The 19,606-nt window shown below is 45.6% G+C and overlaps 1 protein-coding gene across 3 annotated transcripts in view; it reads right to left on the bottom strand.

The window, feature by feature from the left end:
- Positions 1 to 3,652: 3,652 nt before the first annotated feature.
- Positions 3,653 to 19,606, bottom strand: part of EXD2 (exonuclease 3'-5' domain containing 2) — a 59,861-nt gene continuing 43,907 nt past the window's right edge. For 2 of the 3 annotated variants that reach the window (XM_047796168.1, XM_047796170.1), the window contains exons 3-8: positions 18,600 to 18,726; positions 11,980 to 12,311; positions 10,554 to 10,660; positions 10,168 to 10,303; positions 9,261 to 9,617; positions 3,653 to 5,115 (exon numbers count right to left, since the gene is read on the bottom strand). In XM_047796168.1, coding sequence (XP_047652124.1) covers positions 4,899 to 5,115; positions 9,261 to 9,617; positions 10,168 to 10,303; positions 10,554 to 10,660; positions 11,980 to 12,311; positions 18,600 to 18,726 — 1,276 coding nt within the window. In that variant the 3' untranslated portion in view covers positions 3,653 to 4,898. The remainder of the gene's footprint in view (positions 5,116 to 9,260; positions 9,618 to 10,167; positions 10,304 to 10,553; positions 10,661 to 11,979; positions 12,312 to 18,599; positions 18,727 to 19,606) is intronic. The other variant, XM_047796169.1, reaches the window with a different exon arrangement.

Below are 19,606 nucleotides of genomic sequence, written 5' to 3'. Positions count from 1 at the left end.
GATGTGTGAACTAGGTAGGTCCTCGGACAGTCCCTCGTGCTATGCACAGAAAGTCAGGGTTGTCTTTTTCTTTCAGGTTTTTTTTTTTTTGTCTTTTTAGAGCCATAGCCGTGGCATATGGCTAGGGGTCCACTTGGAGGGAGCTAAAGCTGCCAGCCTATGCCAGAGCCACAGCAACATGGGATCTGAGCTTCATCTGCAACCTATGCCGTAGCTCACGGCAGCGCCAGATCCTTAACTCGCTGAGCGAGGGCAGGGATCAAACCCCCAACCTCATGGTTCCTAGTTGGATTCGTTAACCACTGGGCCACGATGGGAACTCCATGGGTTTTTTTGTTTTTTGTTTTGGCCCCACTGCAGCGCAGGGAAGTTCCCATGCCATGGATCGAATCTGAGCCACGGCGGCAACCTACGCCACAGCCTCGGCGATGCCAGATCCTAGCCCATAGACTGAACCCATGCTGCCACAGAGATGGCACTGGATCCTTAACCCACTGTACCACTGTGGGGACTCCGGACGCCAGTTCTTGATTATTCCCCCATGACTAGCTATTTGGTCCAGTACCCACAGTGTCTGGGACTCCAACAACCAGGTCTGGCCACAGACGAAGCAGGTACAAGGGAAAAACAGTTTAACGTACTTCCCTTCTTCCCAAATAACATGATGCCAGTTGAGCAAGGACGTTGTGCCGCAGGCAAAGGCATGTCCCCGGGAGTGTGGGTGGAACTGGTGCTTTTGAACAAGTGGAATGTTGGGCTGCGTGTCAGCCCTGCTCCATCATCTGACGCAAACCTGCCCCAGGACTGGGGACGGGCAGAAGGTATTAGGCTCCAGCATGCGGGGGCAACTTGGTGAATACCTGAAAAGTTCAGCTGAATTCCAAAACAAAAGTATTTTGAGGCTTATGTACTATTTTTATGTTACTCGGATCAAGAATGAACCAAAGAAGAAGTTCCCTTTGTGGCTCAGTGGTGACGAGCCCGACTAGGATCCATGAGGATGTGGGTTCAATCCCTGGCTTTGCTCAGTGGGTTAAGGATCTGGCATTGCTGTGAGCTGCAGGGTAGGTCGAAGACGTGGCTTGGATCCCGAGTTGCTGTGGCTGTGGTGTAGGCTGGCAGCTGTAGCTCCTCCAATTCAACCCCTAGCAACTTCCATGTGCCCCAGGTGCAGCCCTAAAAGCAAAAAAATAAATAAATAAATAAAGTTAACCAAAGAAGAGTCACTCTTACACCCCCTCATAGCTTATCTCATCCAAGAAAAGCTGATTCTCACTGTATTCCTGAGGGATGAGGTGTCTCTTAATGACCATGTCAACAACAGAAAGGACAAAGAGACCAGAAAGAAGGACCCATTTAGAAGATTAAATAATTAGCAAACTAGCAAACGCAGAAACTAGGATACCCCTCATAAGGATGGGACATCATGAAGCAGGGGAAAAAGGAAGCAAAGATAAAATGAATGAATGAATGGGAGGCAAGGCAGCAGAGAATCTCAATTGCAGTCCAATGTTAGGGCCCCAAGCGAACCAGTACAATAAGAAGCTGAACAAAAAGCCCTTTCTGCCTGCTAGGTTCCTAGGGGTCTAAAATGAGGGATTAAAATGGCCTGCTTTCAACAGAACTCATTTTGTCGTCTGATCTCTGTCTGTGACATGGATAAGAAAAAGTAACTTACGGCGCACTCTCAAGAGGCAACGAAGCCCTGAGCCTTGTGCCCTGTTCACTTCAGGATGGCAAGTCACTGATTGCGTGTCTATCAGGGGAGGGCAAAAAAAAGGTCCGTAACTTGTATTTTAAAATAAAAATTTTTATTTTTAATTCCAATGTTTTTACTTTTTTATTTTAAAATAAACAATAGTTCCAAAGAGCGCTGCTGCGAGGGAGCAATGAGGCAGTAAGGGAGGAGGAGGAAGGAGGCCGAGCCTGCTGCCACGGTCATGACCAACACATTCACAGGGGCCTGTGCTGCGACACTCTCCTCCCTCTGCTACTCAGAAGGAGGCTCAGCGAACACACAACACATGTGAAAGGGTCAACACGAAGCCTTCTCTTCACAGAAACTGCTAAAAGGCGATATCGGCTTGCACTCCCTCTGGGAATGGGACTCCCCCTCCTTGCAATCCAATTTCTAGGCTTCTATCCCAAATAAGTTATCAAAGATAGAATCAAAGATGTATATGAAAAAGAGTTCACCCCGACATCATTGATATTAACAAAGGATCTGAAATACCCAAACTTTTCAACAGTGTGGGAATGCATAATTAAAGGAACGTAGGGAGTTCCTGTCGTGGCTCAGCGGTTAACGAACCCGACTAATGAATCCATGAGTTCTCGAGTTTGATCCCTGGCCTCGCTCAGTGGGTTAAGGATCTGGCGTTGCCGTGAGCTATGGTATAGGTCGAAGACGAGGCTCAGATCCAGTGTTGCTGCGGCCGTGGCGTAGGCTGGCAATTGCAGCTCTGATCCAAACCCCAGCCTGGGAACTTCCCTGTGCCTAGGGTGTGGCCCTAAAAAAAGGAAGGTAGAGTTACTGGAAATCTATTTTCAAAGATTTAAAGACCCAAGAAATTATGTGTGATACCATGTTAAATAGGAAAAAAACAGGATACCACGCTGTATATATGACTCCAAACTTTGTTTAAATATTACATACATTAGATGCAGTTTAAATACAAAAAGAAATTCATAAAACATACCAGCAGCGATTAGCTTTGTTCTACATGGAGGGAAGAAGGACTTTTATTCTTTCTTTAGATTCGTCTCTAACAAGCATGCACATTACTTTTATATCAGAAAAAGAAACTTTATTTTAAAATAGGCTTACCCTAAAATAACTCATTTGAGATAGCAATTGCCAGTCTTAGAGAAAAGCTGCTCAAGAAAACAAAGATTCAAATCTATACAGTAACTCTTCCCAAGAGGATGAGAAATCACGTATGCCACAGTCCAGATTTCTCCTCTATCTTGGCTGCTGGCTCGAGTTACTAAGCTTTGCAGGGAGTTCTACCAGAGAACATATTCGTGCTTCCCACAGCAACCACAGCACCTCAAACACCTCTTACGTGTTTCTCACCCTAGTATGAGGATCACAGGGAAGGAGAAAGGAAGAGCCCTACTCTCGTTTCAAAGGAAGGCATTTTTCTTATAAAGCTATCAAAATGACTGAAAATCAGATACACACAATCAGAAACTTAAGTCATGAGTTTTGTTCAGGTACCCTGTATAAAAAAGCCCCTTGTTGCAAGAATGAATATACAAGGAGAGCTACGCGCGCCCCCTTGTGGCCATTCTGACCATTACCAGCCAGCCATCTCCACAGTTCTCCTCCCTGGGTTCCACGTGAGGCACCCGCTCCATAACCACACAGGGCGTTGAACATACTGCCCCCAGTGTGGCCGGCACTACTCCTTTTCTAGTTTAGACCCCAGAAATACTTGTTTGAGGACATGTGGGAATGAAGGGGCAGAGGAACAAAATGCAGGATGTGCAGGTACTCTGGGCTGCTGGTGACGAGGAAGCTGGGGCGGGAGGACGTCTGTGCACACGTACCATGAGCGCATCAGGGACCCATAAGATAAAGATCCCCTTCCCCAAGGATATTGCTAATTTTATAAAATTATGAAGAAAAAAGTTTTACATTTACCATCTGTGAACTTTGTGCTTAGAAGTTTTATTTATCAATGTTAGAGCAACCATCACCAACTCAGGCACAATTCCGAAAAGAGAGCTCTTGTTGGATTCTGGCCATAAAAGTCATTTTGAAACTTGTGAAGATCTTGTAAGGTAAGAAAGTTTTCCAAATCGTTTAAAAAAAATACTGAACACTAGTAAACTGATTTCATGCTCAAAGTGGTGGCCTCCCATGTGGAAGGACGAAACACCGCCGTTTTGAACATTGAAAGGTATTCATTAATCTCAGGGCATGAGGGGGCGTGAGGGGAGGTGGAGAAATACCCTCACTGCAACCTGACCAAACAACCCTGGGGGGGAATTAAGAGCTTAAAAGAGGTCAGTGCTGCAAATATGATGGAAGACAGACCACTGATGGGATGTGGTACAGATTCTGAGAAGAGATAATCTTCCTCTCAGAAGGGGATTAGGCTAAAAGCCTTACAGTTCCGGGCAGGAGGATTGCAAACGAGCAGACGACGAAGAGCACGAAAGGGAAAGCTGAGCAAATTATCCCAGGTCTTTCGGGAGAAGGGGCTTGTGCTTCTCTCTGCCCCACCCAAGTTGAAGGCCTCTTTCCAGAAAAGGATTCCCTCCAGCGTTAGGGTGGGAGCGTGTGGCAGGAAGTAGCTGCTTTGGTCCCGAATGTGTGCAGGGGAACATTTTCAAGCACATCACAGAAACCCCAGAGACCTACCCAGGCTGGATCCCAACCAGGTGAGGTGTGGGAGAGCATTAAGCCAAAGGATTTCTAACTAGGGGCTTCAACTGGGAAAGTCCATCGGACGCCTGCTCACCCCCAACTTCTGAAAGAACGTTTTCCCCCTCCTAGCCTGATGGCATTGAAATATGTGATGGCTCCTGTTGGAGATAAAACCAACCTGCTGGCCTGGGAAGAAAAGTGTTAAAAACCTAAGAGTCTTGACAAGACACACCAGGGAGAGCCTTTCACTGTGGTCTGCACAGGGGAAGCAGAAGGAGAGTAAAATGAAGGCCAAGCCCCCGACTTGTCCACAAAAAGAAAGTAAGAGAGTGGAAAAAAGATTTCACCCTGCCCACCTACAATTCAAAACCATAAGCTCCCCCAGAAGCATCCTGGGATCAATACCGGTTAGTATTGTGAGTTGTGTCACCAGGCTTTGACCAGGACATTAAAAGAGGAAGAGGTGACTTTTCACCCTTGGCTCCAGTTGCCCAGCCGTCCTAACCTGGGAGGGAAGAAGCGATCACGACAGCTTGATGGGAAGGTCTTCCCCGTATTTGCGGAGCAGCTTCTGATGGTTGTGGTCCACCGACCACTGCTGCGGCAGGTGCCTGGGCTGCATGGAGTCCAGGAAGTGCTGCCGCCAGCGGCTCTCCAGCTGCATGAGGGAGCGCAGCCCGCCCTGGCTGTGGCACTGCACCACCTTCAGCCCGTGAGGAACGTAGTTTTCATTGGAAATCCTGCCAAGACACAAAGTACGAGGGGCTGAGGGAAACAAGCACAGGACAGTCCCACAATGGCTCCCAGGGTTATGGGCCAGCAGGCTTCCCCAGAGGTATACGGAGAGGGTGCTGGACTCCCAAAGGGCTAGATGCTGTGATGCTTTTTAAAACATCCTCTTTCCCGTATCTGCCCTTTTAATGAGAGCTTGGGTGTACCGCACACAGTCCAACAAAAGGCAGCTGGGGATCCTGAGCTGTACGTGTGGGAAGGCCACTGCATAATGCTCAGCCCCGCTAGAGGGCGCCACTGTCTGAAGGATGAGGATTGCTGATCTTTCGTTGACTGTGGGGTTACTCAGTTACCGGCTCAGCCTCCTTTTAAGTTACTCATTCTGAACCATTCTCAGTATTTATATGAGCTGTTCGATCAGCCCACGTGTTTCAGGTGTTCAGCACGGTGTAATGCCTGAATGCAATATGAAGACGGTATATTTTGTTGGTAGCTTCTCGTAAAAAGAATGCCAAACAATATCCACGAGACATGTTTTGGTCACAATGAAATGCTACCCTGGTTGCCTGGCTGCACAGCTAGTGCTGTTTAATGAGAAGATGAATCCCTGCCTCCTTTCTAACTAAGATACCATGGAAATAGTCATGAGCTCCTGTAGGTAAAGATTACCTCCTGTGGACTCAGTTCCTCTCCCTGTATCCACCACCCCCCTCTAAATTATCCACCCCAAGACCGCTCCCTGTCTAGCCGTGTTGCCTCTGGGCATTGGTGGGCATTCTTTCTTTCTTTTTTTTTTTTTTTTTTTGCTTTTTAGGGCTACACCTACGGCATATGGAGGTTCCCAGGCTAGGGGTCTAAGCGGAGCTACAGCCACTGGCCTACACCACAGCCATAGCCACGGCAATGCCAGAGCCAAGCCGCATGTGACCTACACCACAGCTCACAGCAACACTGAATCCTTAACCCACTGAGCAAGGCCAGGGATCGAACCTGAAACCTCATGGTTCCTAGTTGGATTCGTTTTCCGCTGCGCCACGACGGAAATTTTTTTTTTTTTTTTTGGGGCCTTTTAGGCATTTTCTTATTTAGCCCATAAGATCCTACTAACTTGCCTAACTTTCCCCAAATAGCTGTTCTTCTCAGTCCCAAACATCCACACCCAGCACCTTTCCATCCAAATCAGGACGATGAATTTGTTAGAAAGGTCTGTCACTGAAAGGGAAAGTTGAGCTGTGTTGGGTTTTTGTTTTGTGTGTGTGTGTGTGTGTGTGTGTGTGTGTGTGTGTCTTTTTAAGGCCGCACCCTCAGCATATGGAGGTTTCCAGGCTAGGGGTTGAACTGGAGCTCTAGCTGCCAGCCTACCCCTCAGCCACAGCAACGCCAGATCAAAGCCATATATGCGACCTACACCATAGCTCACAGCAACACCAGATCCTTAATGCACTGAGCGAAGTCAGGGATCAAACCTGTGTCCTCATGGATACTAGTTGGTTTCATTACTGCTGAGCCACAACGGAAACTCCAAAGTTGAACTGTTTTTTGTTTGTTTGTTTGTTTTGTGTTTGTGTGTCTTTTTCTAGGGCTGCACCCATGGCATATGGAGGTTGCCAGGCTAGGGGTCTAATCGGAGATATAGCCGCCGGCCTACACCACGGCCACAGCAACGCGGGATCCAGGCTGTCTGCAACCTACAACACAGCTTACGGCAACGCCGGGTCATCAACCCACTGAGCAAGGCCAGGGATTGAACCTGCAACCTCATGGTTCCTAGTTGGATTCATTAACCACTGAGCCACGACAGGAACTCCCAAAGTTGAACTGTTTTAAGAAATACATTTGGGAACTGCTTAAAGGAGTCTGTCTCATTAATTTCTAATAGGACCTTAGCAAGTTACTTAACTTTAACCTCAGGGTACCTAATATAAAACTTGGAAAATAGTTATAAGGATAAAATTCAGGAGTTCCCGTTATGGCGCAGTGGTTGATGAATCCGACTAGGAATCATGAGGTCGCGGGTTCTGTCCCTGCCCTTGCTCAGTGGGTTAACGATCCAGCGTTGCTGTGAGCTGTGGTGTAGGTTGCAGACTCGGCTCGGATCCCGCATTGCTGTGGCTCTGGCGTAGGCCAGTGGCTACAGCTCCGATTCGACCCCTAGCCTGGGAATCTCCATATGCCGCGGGAGCGGCCCAAGAAATAGCAAAAAGACAAAATTCAATAGTAATTGTTTTAAACTTTGAAAGATTTTAAAAATACAGGATAGGCGTTTCTGCTGTGGTACAGTGGGTGAATGATCCCACCCGGCCAGGGGCAAAGGGTTAAGGATCAGGCGTTGCTGGAGCTGTGGCAGGTGTAGGCCGCAGATATGGCTCAGATTCAATCCCTGGCCTGGGAACTTTCGTATGCCACAGGTATGGCCGAAAAAGGAAAAATACACACACACACACATACATACATACATACATACATACATAAAAATAAAGGATATAATGTTAGCAGTTACTAGTAAGAAATCTAAATACTATCTCACAGGATTGCTATAAGAAATAATTAAGGCAATTTATATAATGTTTATTAACTTGGTTAGATTAGGATATCTATAAAAATTTGTTCAATAAATATTTGCTGCTATAATTAAATTTGTGAGGGGTTTTGTTTGTGTATTTGTTTTATTTATTTATTTATTTTTGTCTTTTTAGGGCCGCACCGTGGCATATGGAGGTCCCAGGCTAGGGATCCAATGGGAGCTGTAGCCACCCACCTATGCCACAGCCACAGCCACGTCAGATCCAAGCTGCATCTGCAACCTACACCATAGCTCACAGCAACACTGGATCCTTAACCTGCTGGGTGAGGCCAGGGATCCAACCCGCAACCTCATGGATGCTGGTCAGGTTTGTTAACTGCTAAGCCATGATAGGAACTCCCTGTTGTTTGTTTGTTTGTTTGTTTTAGCCACACTTGCAGCATGCAGTTTCTGGGCCAGGGATCAAACCTGAGTCACAGCAGTGACCATACCCGATCTTTAACCCACTGAGCCATGAGGGAACTCTGGTTTTTTTTGTAATTTTTTTTTTTTTATAAAAAAACACTATAGGCAACCAGTATCACTATCAGGACTCACAAACTTAGTTCAATTATTTCAACCCCTAGTTCCACTGAAAGAAGTGGCAAGTTGGGAAGCAAAACCATGGCAGTAGCCCAGAGTTTTTACCATCTGGGCCATGTACCCATTCATTCCTCAGGACCATAAAATCTCATTGAGGAACACTGAATCAAATGATATGAACTCAACCATGTACTCACTGGGAAGGAGCGAGAAAGCAGGGGAGGAAAAAAGGTAAAAAGCACATTAAATAGCAACAGCAATTCCAGCCAACATTTCATTCAGTAGGCCAATACCTCTGAGTGCAGGTGAGACAGGAAAAATGACTCCATTTGTCTCAATTCCTACAGACCTGGAGGAGGGAAGAGCTGCAAAAGCACATGCGTGGTACTTCCAAGGCAACTCCAGAGACTGGAGGGCATTTTTGACTCTTATTTTCATCTTATGTGCTGACCTGAGGATTTCCTTCTGCATAGAATATATAAGGCACAGGAGTGTCTGTCGTGGCGCAGTGGTTAACGAATCTGACTAGGAACCATGAGGTTGCGGGTTTCAATCCCTTGCCTTGCTCAGTGGGTTAAGGATCCGGCGTTGTGGTGTAGGTTGGAGATGCAGCTCGGATCCCGCATTGCTGTGGCTGTGGTGTAGGCCAGTGGCTACAGCTCCGATTCGACCCCTAGCCTGGGAACCTTCATATGCTGCGGGAGCGGCCATAGAAGTGGCAAAAATACAAAAAAAAAAAAATGTATACGGCACAACGCCACTGCATCTGAACTCTCCTGCTAATCATGAAAATGGCTCGACACAAGTACATGACCTGGAAGGGTCAAGGACAGAGGGCACGTCTCCCATGGAAGGTGCATTAGCAAAGAGAATGTTCTATCCCACCCACAAGGTATCTTAAGCCACAGAGACTGAATGGGATTCACCCGAGACTGTGCCTTGGCACCAGACGACCAATGCCCCCCGCCAGCAAGTGTCCTCACTGAGTGGTTGGGACTAAGTCGCTGCGCTGGTCCTCGAACCCCTCTGTAGAAGTGGAGGCCGTACCTGGTCTCCAGGCTGGCAGCCTCCTGAAGCATCTCCTCCGTGACAGCGTGTGTGTGATAAAACTCTCTGAGGGCCTGCAGCAGCTCCTCCTTGCGCTGGGCAGGCAGGCTCTCGGCGGTGAGCAGCGCCCTGGCCCCAGAGCGCACCTGCCGGCGCTCGGGATCCTCCAGCAGACGCAAGCCCTCCTCGGAGCCAATGGGGGCCTGGAACTCCCTGGCCAGCTGCTGCTTCAGGTGGTTGTCATGGTAGTTGGAGATGGCGTGGCAGGAGGTGCAGAGCAGCAGCACATCGTGGGAGTTGTGGTCCTTCATCTCGATGGGGAAGTGCTTCCGGTACTCGTGCGGGATCACGTTCTTCCTAAACGGGCGCACACGGGAGGCGGCGCCCGTTAGCACAGGGCAGAGGACGGACGTGGGGCTGGCAGGCCGCCTCTGGGATCCTGATCTGGGGCCTCAACGCGACCGAGGAACCCTGGGCCCCACAACCCAACAGCGATGACAGAGAGGCCATGCTACCCATCCCGCTCTCGGCCCACCCACCTACGGGCCTGAGGGTCCCCTCGCCTTGAAGTGAGTGCAGACCACCGGCTGGTGGACTTCCCTGGGGGGCCAGGTAGGGAGGCTAATAATGACCTTTGAGAAGCTGGTCTCCTTTCCTTCATGAGCAAAAGGGCTAAGCTGTTACCGAGAAGAGTGTTTCATTCCAGAAACTAAGAACTGGCTCAGGAGGGGCAGGAGCCACTACAGCAAGGCCAGGCAGTGTCAAAGCTCTTGGGGACCCTGGGACGCAACCTGGGGACCAGTATCTCAGCCAAAAACTCAACTGAGCCTGCCGAGGGCTGTGCACGTGGCTTGAAGGGCAATTTCCACCAAAGGCAGGCGACAGGGGGGCCCTGCCCCCCACTCACCGAATGTACGAGTCCTTCTTGCCACACACCACGCACAGGTTCTCTTTAACCATCAAGTAGTAGTCTCCCGGGGACTCGGGTCTCCCCGCAGGTTCAAATTGTAGCTTGACCACAAAAGGTTCTTCGCTCACCAGCTCTTAAAAGGGAAGAAGCAGCGTTTAGCATATGACTGGCCACCTCTCTCCCCAGAGAAGCAGCAGCCCCTCAACTCTTTCCTGCAGTGTCCTGGCAGAGAGCCCTAATTCTGGGTTTTGAACAGTCCCTCTCACGCGTCCCTCAGTCTCTCGGCCTCCTTCTCTCCACCCCTCTGCCTAATCTCACGCCCACTCCAGCTAGTGCCCACATGCACCTAATTAGAGATTAGATATGACAGTTGACTCTCAAACCTCCAATGCCTTTGTCCAGGTACCACTGAGCTTTTCTTCGATCACAAGTGCAGAGGGGCTGTCCATCAGGAGCGTGGAGAAAGCAGTTATCATAGAGGGGTGACTTTCTGTGGGGAAGGGAGAGATCAATCTTAAAACTGGAAACTTACAACGGATAACTAGCAAGCTATCAGCTGCCCTCCCGTGTTCTCTTCTGAGCGACCCAAGCTATCTTCGACACTAAAACATTACATTTCGGCGGGGGGGATCCACAGGGCAAGAAACCATGTTTATTCCTCTGTCTGCACTGGGCTAGGAAAGGGAAATTAAAAGGAACGGGTTCTTAGTATTCGTTTTTACATGTAGAGATTGGGACATTAGGGAGTGAGTTGGGTAGTGTTTACACAGTTCTACGATGAAGGCAGAGCACCAAGGAACAGGAACAGAGCACCAAGAAAACCTCCCTGTAATCATGGGTTTAAACAAAGTAAATTAAAACTAAAGAACTTCACACTAAAGTAATGAGTGCTGCATGGATTTATTTCTGGCTCATACGTAAGAGTTGCCTCAATTTAATCATCCAATTCCCAAAGGCACTTTCCTTCAGGGACCAAACTTCCCCTCCAAAGTACGTATTAGTCATCTTTCTGCAATAGAGGCATCAGCTGCACAGGAAAATCCTCACTGGCTAGAGAATAATATCGGCTTAGAGCTGGATGCTATTCTAAACAGTCAAATACTAAGTGAACAAGAAATCAGATGATGTGTGGAGTTCCCATCATGGTGCAGTGGTTAACGAATCTGACTAGGAACCATGAGATTGCAGGTTCGATCCCTGGCCTTGCTCAGTGGGTTAAGGATCCGGCATTGCCATGAGCTGTGGTGTGGGTCGCAGACGCGGCTCGGACCCTGTGTTGCTGTGGCTCTGGTGTAGGCTGGTGGCTACAGCTCCGATTAGACCCCTAGCCTGGGAACCTCCATATGCCTCGGGAGCGGCTCAAGAAAAGGCGAAAAGACAAAAAAAAAAAAAAGAAAAGAAAAGAAATCAGATGATGTGTTTCTCCTGCAAAATATGGGACACTTCACGTTACTTTCACAGCTATCCTGAAGCCAGCAAGGAATAACAATTATATCCTCAATTATAACCAAAGAAGTACAGGTCTAAGGTCACATCAAGGTCAGTGACAAAGCTAGTTTAATCTCTCCTCATTTCCACTCCAACTGCCCCAAAATAAAAAAGTAGAAGGGCAAAAGGAAAAAACAGACAAATAAATTCGAGGATACCTTCAAATGTCTTTGCAGGAAAGGGAAAATAAAATTAATCACTAGAGAGCTTCTGCTACCCTACGTTACCACAGGAGCCTTCTCCCCAGACCCAGGTGAGACATCACACCTTTTGTTAGAGGCTGGGCCTCCGATTCGACTAGACAAGGAACAAGTCAGGTACCTGGCGGAATAGCCCACTCCCAGGGGCTTTCTTTTATGTTTTCTGGGGTCTCTCCCTTGGTGGGTGCCGGGCATCGCTCCATCGGTCTTGGACTTCTTGTTTCTTGGCTTCTGCGGAGCTTCTGCTGCTTCCCCGTGAACTTCTTCTCCCGATCTGCTAATCCCTTTGCTTCGGAATGGCATGTCCACCACATCCTGGCATTTCTCCAAGACTCTTCGCCAGCCGGTGCGGTCATTGTTTTCTTCTGGAGTTGAATTCCTAGAGAAAGGGTATCCAAGAAGACGGAGAAAGAGAGCCACTGAAATCTGGGCGTCCCTGGCAGCGTAAATGACCTGAAGAGAAAAGTCAGAGATCAGTGGGATCTGGAAGGCAAGCCAGAGGGAGCCACTGCAACGTCAATCAATCACAAAGACAGAGACAACTTGCAGGTTCTAATTGGAGATGCTGGCACCAGGTACTTCTTAAAACCTTTGTATTATGAAAAAGCGCAAACTATGCAAAAATAAATTGAATAGTATAATGTTCCCTAAGTTTAGAGTAAAATAGCTAAGATAAAAGCTTACTCTAAAGGCTCAAAATTCCTAATCTGTATGAATCAGCAAAGTTTCTTTCTGCGACCAAACTTGCTGGACAGATTTTTCTCAAGTTCAGGGTAGGGTAGGGCAGTTACCACAGGTCTGACAACTGGTACATGAATTTCACTTTGGAAATGGTTGTCATCTAGAACAATGGAAACCAAGATTCATTAAGAGGCCTGTGTGACTACTGATCAGAAATGAACCACTGTACTTAATAATAATATGATTTCTAAAACAAAGAAAACAAATGGTTTCAAACACCGATCTCAAGTCAAAAGTCACAAGGGCCCATTTCTGGAATTTAGGTGTTTAATAATGGTGAGTCATTCTCCCAAGCAACTGGTCACAAGCAAGCTGGTCATAAATACAAGTAATCAAAACTATAATTAATAGCTTTTCCCAGAGTTCCCATCGTGGCTCAGCAGAAAGGAATCTGACTAGTATCCATGAGACTGAGTTTTGATCCTTGGCCTTGCTCAGTGGGTTAACGATCCAGTGTTGCCATGAGTTGTGGTGTAGGTCACAGGTGCAGCTTGGATCTGGCATTGCTGTGGCAGTGGTGCAGGCCAGCAGCCGCAGCTCCAAGTCAACCCCTGGCCTGGGAACCTCCATATGCCAAGGGTGCAGCCCTAAAAAGACAAAAAAAAAAAAAAAAGCTTTTCTCAACAAAGCGTGTGAGGACTTAAAAGTCTCTTTAATTCACCTTTAATGTAATCAAGCCTAAATTTGATAGTAAATAACACTATTAGGTTGGTGGGGTGTTTTGTTTTGTTTTGCTTTTATAATAAGAGGGAAAAAAAACCCTAAAATAATAGAAAAAATTTTTCCACCTAGACCCCACAATTTACATCTCTATCAGTAAGTTGTCTCCCACAGGAAAAGAGGGTGCTTGAATGTGAAGAGTTCAGAATGCTTTTTATTTTTAACAAGTTGTTTTCAAATGAAAAGAAAATGAAGGCTGGAACAAATAGTGCTGGAACAATTAGATGTCCATATGCAAAAGAATAAAGTTCGACCCCGACCTCACACCACACATAAAAATTAACTCAAAATGGATCAGGAACCTAAGTGTAAGAGCTAAAACTTAAGACTCTTAGAAGGAAAAAAAAAAGACTCTTAGAAAAAAACATAGGAGTAAATGTTCATGACCTTAGGTTAGTCAATGACTTCTTTCTATTTATTTATTTGTTTATTTTTTTAGGGTCCCACTCAAGGCATATGGAGGTTCTCAGGCTAGGGGCTGAATTGGAGCTACAGGTGCCAGCCCACACCCAGACACAGCAATGCGGGGTCCAAGCTGTGTCTTCGATCTACACCACAGCTCACAGCAATGCCAGATCCTTAACCCAGTGATCAAGGTCAGGGGTCAACCCCACATACTCATGGATGCTAGTCAGATTAATTTCGGCTGAGCCATGATGGGAACTCAATCAATGATTTCTTAGATATGACACCAAAAGCATGAGCAATAAAAGAAAAAATAGATAACAGTAGTTTATCAAAATTAAAAACTTCTATGCTTCAAATGACCCCATCAAGTAAGTGAAAAGACAATTTGCAGAAGGGGAAATAATATCTATAAATTATATATCTGATAAGGGACTAGTATCCAGAATATATAAAGAATATATAGATAGATAGATCTTAAAATTCAAAAAAAATTTGTTGTTGTCTTTTTGCCATTTTGGGCTGCTCCCGCTGCATATGGAGGTTCCCAGGCTAGGGGTGGAATCAGAGCTGTAGCCACTACCCTATGCCACAGCCACAGCAATGTGGGATCCGAGCCGTGTCTGCAACCTACACCACAGCTCACGGCAACGCTGGATCCTTAACCCACTGAGCAAGGCCAGGGACTGAACCCGCAACCTCATGGTTCCTAGTCGGATTCGTTAACCACTGAGCCACGACGAGAACTCCAAAATTCAATAATTTAAAAACAAATAACAGGAATTCCCAATGTGACTTAGTGGTAACCAGCTCCACTAGTATCCATGAGGACGTGGGTTTGATCCCTGGCCTTGCTCAGTGGGTTAAGGATCTGGATGTAGGATGTAGGTTGCACACATGGCTCGGATCTGGTGTTGCTGTGGCTGTGATGTAGGCCGGCAGCTACAGCTCCAATTTGACCCCTAGCCTGGGAACTTCCATATGCTGTGGGTGAAGCCCTAAAAAAGACAAAATAACAATAATAATAAAGACAAACAACCCAATTAAAATGTGAGCAAAGGATATGAATAGACATTTTTCCAAAGAACATATACAAACAGCTAATTAAGCACATAAAAGATTCTCAGCATCACTGGATACCAGGGAACTAGAAAAAAAACCCGCAAAGAAATAAGAGTTCCCACTGTGGTGCAGCGGGTTAAGGATCTGGTGTTGCCACAGCCACAGCAACACCAGATCTAAGCTGCATCTGTGACCTATGCTTTAGCTTGCTGCAACACTGGATCCTTGACCCACTGAGCGAGGCCAGGAATCGAACTCACATCCTCACAGAGATGTCAGGTCCTTAACCCACTGAGCCACAATGGGAACTCCAAAAAATAACATTTTTAAAAATGAGGAATGAGTAAGAGTCTTTGGAAATTCTGAATTCTCACAATAAAACAGATCACAAATTTGGTTTCAAATTTGGTAGCAATTAACTTTTTCTTCACTATGTTTTATTTTGAAAGTTTTCAAACCTACAGAAAAATTAAAAGAATGACAATGGACATTTACAACTGTCCACACTTTTAATCTCTTTATAAGACATACAACACAATACTTCTTCTCTCTTTTTTTTTTTTTTTGTCTTTTTGCCATCTCTAGGGCCACTTCTGCGGCATATGGAGGTTCCCAGGCTAGGGGTCTAATCGGAGCAATACTTCTTTTTCGGCTCAACACATTTCAAAGTAAGTTGCAGCTTTTTTTTTTTTTTGTCTTTTGTTGTTGTTGTTGTTGCTATTTCTTGGGCCGCTCCCGCGGCATATGGAGGTTCCCAGGCTAGGGGTCCAATCAGAGCTGTAGCCACCAGCCTACACCAGAGCCACAGCAACTCGGGATCCGAGCCGGGTCTGCAACCTACACCACAGCTCACGGCAACGCCAGATCGTTAACCCACTGAGCAAGGGCAGGGACTGAAACCGCAACCTCATGGTTCCTAGTCGGATTCGTTAACCACTGCGCCACGACGGGAACTCCAGTTGCAGCTTTTATGATACTTTGGCTCTAAACATTTTAGTAGGCATCTTCTATGAACAAGGGCACTCTTCTACATAATGATGACACCATTACCACACCCAAGAAATTTAACGTGGGCAGAATACAATACAAAGGTGTATTCGAATGTCTTCAACTGTCCCAAAGATGACTTTTCCAGACAGTGCACAATTCAAGATTTTTAGTATAGTTACAGAATTGTGCAAACATCACCACAATCAGGTTTAGAAATTTTCATCACACCGATAAGAAACCTCATATCCTTCAGAAGTCGTCCCCTACTTCTCCCAGCCCAGGCAACCATTAAATTACTTTCTGTCTCTACAGATCTGCCTGTTTTGAACGTCTCATATAAATGGAATCATACAATAAGTGATCTTTTGTGACTGGCTTCTTTTAACTTAATGTTTAAAAGATTGATTGTAGCACGAATCCTTTTATTGCTGAGTAATATTCCACTGTATGGTTATACCATACTTTACTTATTCATTCATCAGCTTATAGATTCATTTGGTGTGTGTTTGTTTTTTTGCTTTTTAGGGTGGCATATGGAAGTTCCCTGGCTAGGGGTCAAATGAGAACCATGCTGCCAGCCTATGCCACCGTCACATCAATGCTGGATCCAAGCCACGTCTGCGACCTACATCACAGCTCATGGCAACACTGGATTCTTTCTTTTTTTTGGTCTTTTTGTTGTTGTTGTTGTTGTTGCTATTTCTTGGGCCGCTCCCGCGGCATATGGAGGTTCCCAGGCTAGGGGTCGAATCGGAGCTGCAGCCACCGGCCTACGCCAGAGCCACAGCAACGCGGGATCCGAGCCGCGTCTGCAACCTACACCACAGCTCACGGCAACGCCAGATCCTTAACCCACTGAGCAAGGCCAGGGACCGAACCCGCAACCTCATGGTTCCTAGTTGGATTTGTTAACCACTGCGCCACGACAGGAACTCCGCAACACTGGATTCTTAACCCACTGAGCAAGGCCAGGGATCAAACTCTCATCCTGATGGATACCAGTTGGGTTCGCTACCGCTGAGCCACAAGGGGAACTTTCCATTTGGTGTTTTAATGTCTCCTTCATGAATATAAAGGGATAGCCAAGGATCTAAACATCTGAGAAAAATCTTTGATGTGAAAGACAACCACCAACACAGACTCTGAAAAACTTCTGGTTTCCAAAGGAGACAGGGTGGGAGGGGGAGGGATGGGCTGGGGGTTTGGGATGGAAATGCTGTAAAACTGGGTTGTGATGATGGTTGAACAACTATCAATGTAATAAAATTCATTAAGTTCAAAGCCAAACAAGCAAAGAAACAAAAAAGACAATGACCAAATCAAACATTTAAAATAAGTAACTCAGAGGAAAAAGAGGCAATGCAGGAAGAAGAAAACTTCAGAACTCTTTAAGACTCTATGGTAACAGAAGATACAACCATTAAACAAAAAGACAAAGTTATTTTAAAAGGGAATACTTAGAGAAGACTAAGGAGCTCTTAGAACCTAATATTAGAGGAATAATTAAAAATTTGATTGAAATATTGAAAAATAAACTTGAGGAAATTTGCCAGATGGTAAAACAAAAAAATATAGAGATGGAAAAAAACGAAGAGAAATATTTTTCTAAGAAAATAAGTGGATGGAGTTCCCATCGTGGCTTAGTGACTAATGAATCTGATTAGTATCCATAAGGTTGTGGGTTCAATCCCTGGCCTTGCTCAGTGGGTTAAGGATCTGGCGTTGTGAGCTGTGGTGTAGGTTGCAGACGCGGCTCGGATCCCGCGTTGCTGTGGCTCTGGCGTAGGCCAGCGGCTACAGCTCCGATTAGACCCCTAGCCTGGGAACCTCCATATGCCGAGGGAGAGGCCCTAGAAATGGCAAAAAGACAATAAAAAGAAAAGAAAAAAAAAGAAAATAAGAGGATTATTTCAGGGTATCCAATATTAAAATAATATGAATTCTAGAAAGAAAAGAGAGGGAAATTTTTCATGAAATATTATGAGAATAAGCTCATGTCCCTGAGCTGAAAGACATGAGTTTCCAGACTAAAAGGGTCACTGAATTCTAAACTATAACGAAAAATGTCCCCCATTAATGCATATCACTATGAATTTTTAAAACCAGCAATAAAGAGAAGATTTTCCAGAAATAAAAACAGGTCATGTTCTCAACATCAACACTGGAAGCCTAAAAGGAGCACTGTCTTCCAAGTTCTGAAGGAAAATGATTTCCACCCTAAAATGCTATCCTCAACCAAACTATCAATGAATAGAGAAGAAAACCAGTATCTTTTCAGACATTCAGGGTGTCATAAATTAACTCTATGCTCCCTTTCTCAGGAAGTTATTATAAATATACTCCATCAAGGAGTTCCTGTCATGGCTCAGTGGTTAACGAGTCTGACTAGGAACCATGAGGTTGCGGGTTCGACCCCTGTCCTTGCTCAGTGGGTTAAGGATCCGGCGTTGCCGTGAGCTGTGGTGTAGGTCACAGACCCAGCTCGGATCCCATGTTGCTGTGGCTCTGGCGTAGCGTAGTGGCTACAGCTCCGATTGGACCCCTAGCCTGGGAACCTCCATATGCCTCGGAAACGGCCCAAGAAATGGCAAAAAGACAAAAAAAAAAAGGAAGAAAGAGAATAGGGACTCTTACTCTTGCATTTTTGAAGTGGCATCTACAAAGACCATATTACACAGACCAGTTATCTTGGGTATCACCAATGAGTCTATTTTAAGGCATTCTCACCCAACACATATCATCCTGGAGGACTAGGATTTTTTAAATAGTCATACTTCACAAGCAATGACTCTTCCACTCTTCAACTACTCTGATAACAAGTACCTGGTCCTCAGTAAGATTCTCAGCATCCCAGTTGCTACAACGAAGTAGAAGGGACTTGTCAAGAGGAAAGTTCAAAACAGTCTCAGCAAGTGACTTCAGACTAAGCCCATTAGAGAGCAAATTGTTTCTACAAGAAATAAATAAAATTATGTATCAAAAATGGGCAAAAGACAAGAACAGGCAAATCAAAAATGGCATAAAAATGGCCAACAAACAAATGACAGATACTCAGTCTCACTACATCAAATCAGGTAAAAAGTATGCACAATTTTTAAATCTATCAGAATGCAAAGATTTTTAAAAATAACTATATCTATTGTTGGTGGAGCAGGAAGAATAAGACAGTCTAACCTTAAATTCGTGAACTGAACATTTGTACAACCTTTGTGAAAAACAGTTTAACAATAAATAGCTATCAAACTTTGAACAGGAAAATTCTGTCATTCAATAACTTCCCTTCTAGGAATTTATCCTAAGATAAATGTACATAAAACAATCTTCATTACAGCACTATTTATAGTAGCAAAGAACTGGAAATAACATGAACAGCCTCAATAGAAGACTTTAATATCTGTGTAATTAAATTCCATACAGCTACTAAAAATAAAGATGTGGGAGCTCTGGTCATGGCTCAGCAGAAATGAATCTGACTAGCATCCATGAGGATGTGGAGTTGATCCCTGGCCTCGATTAGTGGGTTAAGGATCTGGCATTGCCATGAGCTGTGGTGTAGGTCTTAGACGTGGCTCAGATCTCACCTTGCTGTGGTATAGGCCAGCAACACAGCTCCAATTTGACCCCTAGACTAGAAACCTCCATCTGCCGTGAGTTCGGCCCTAAAAAGACCAAAAAAAAAAAAAAAAAGATGTGCATTTACATTGATGTGAAAAGGTACCCATGACAGGGAGTTCCCGCTGTGGTGCAGTGGAAACAAATCCAACTAGTATCCATAAGAATGAGGGTTCAATCCCTAGCCTCACTCAGTGGGTTAAGGATCCAGTGTTGCC

This window comes from Phacochoerus africanus, chromosome 9, assembly GCF_016906955.1.
Source record: "Phacochoerus africanus isolate WHEZ1 chromosome 9, ROS_Pafr_v1, whole genome shotgun sequence".
NCBI classification, from domain to species: domain Eukaryota; kingdom Metazoa; phylum Chordata; class Mammalia; order Artiodactyla; family Suidae; genus Phacochoerus; species Phacochoerus africanus.
This window is presented reverse-complemented; position numbering and strand designations above follow the sequence as displayed.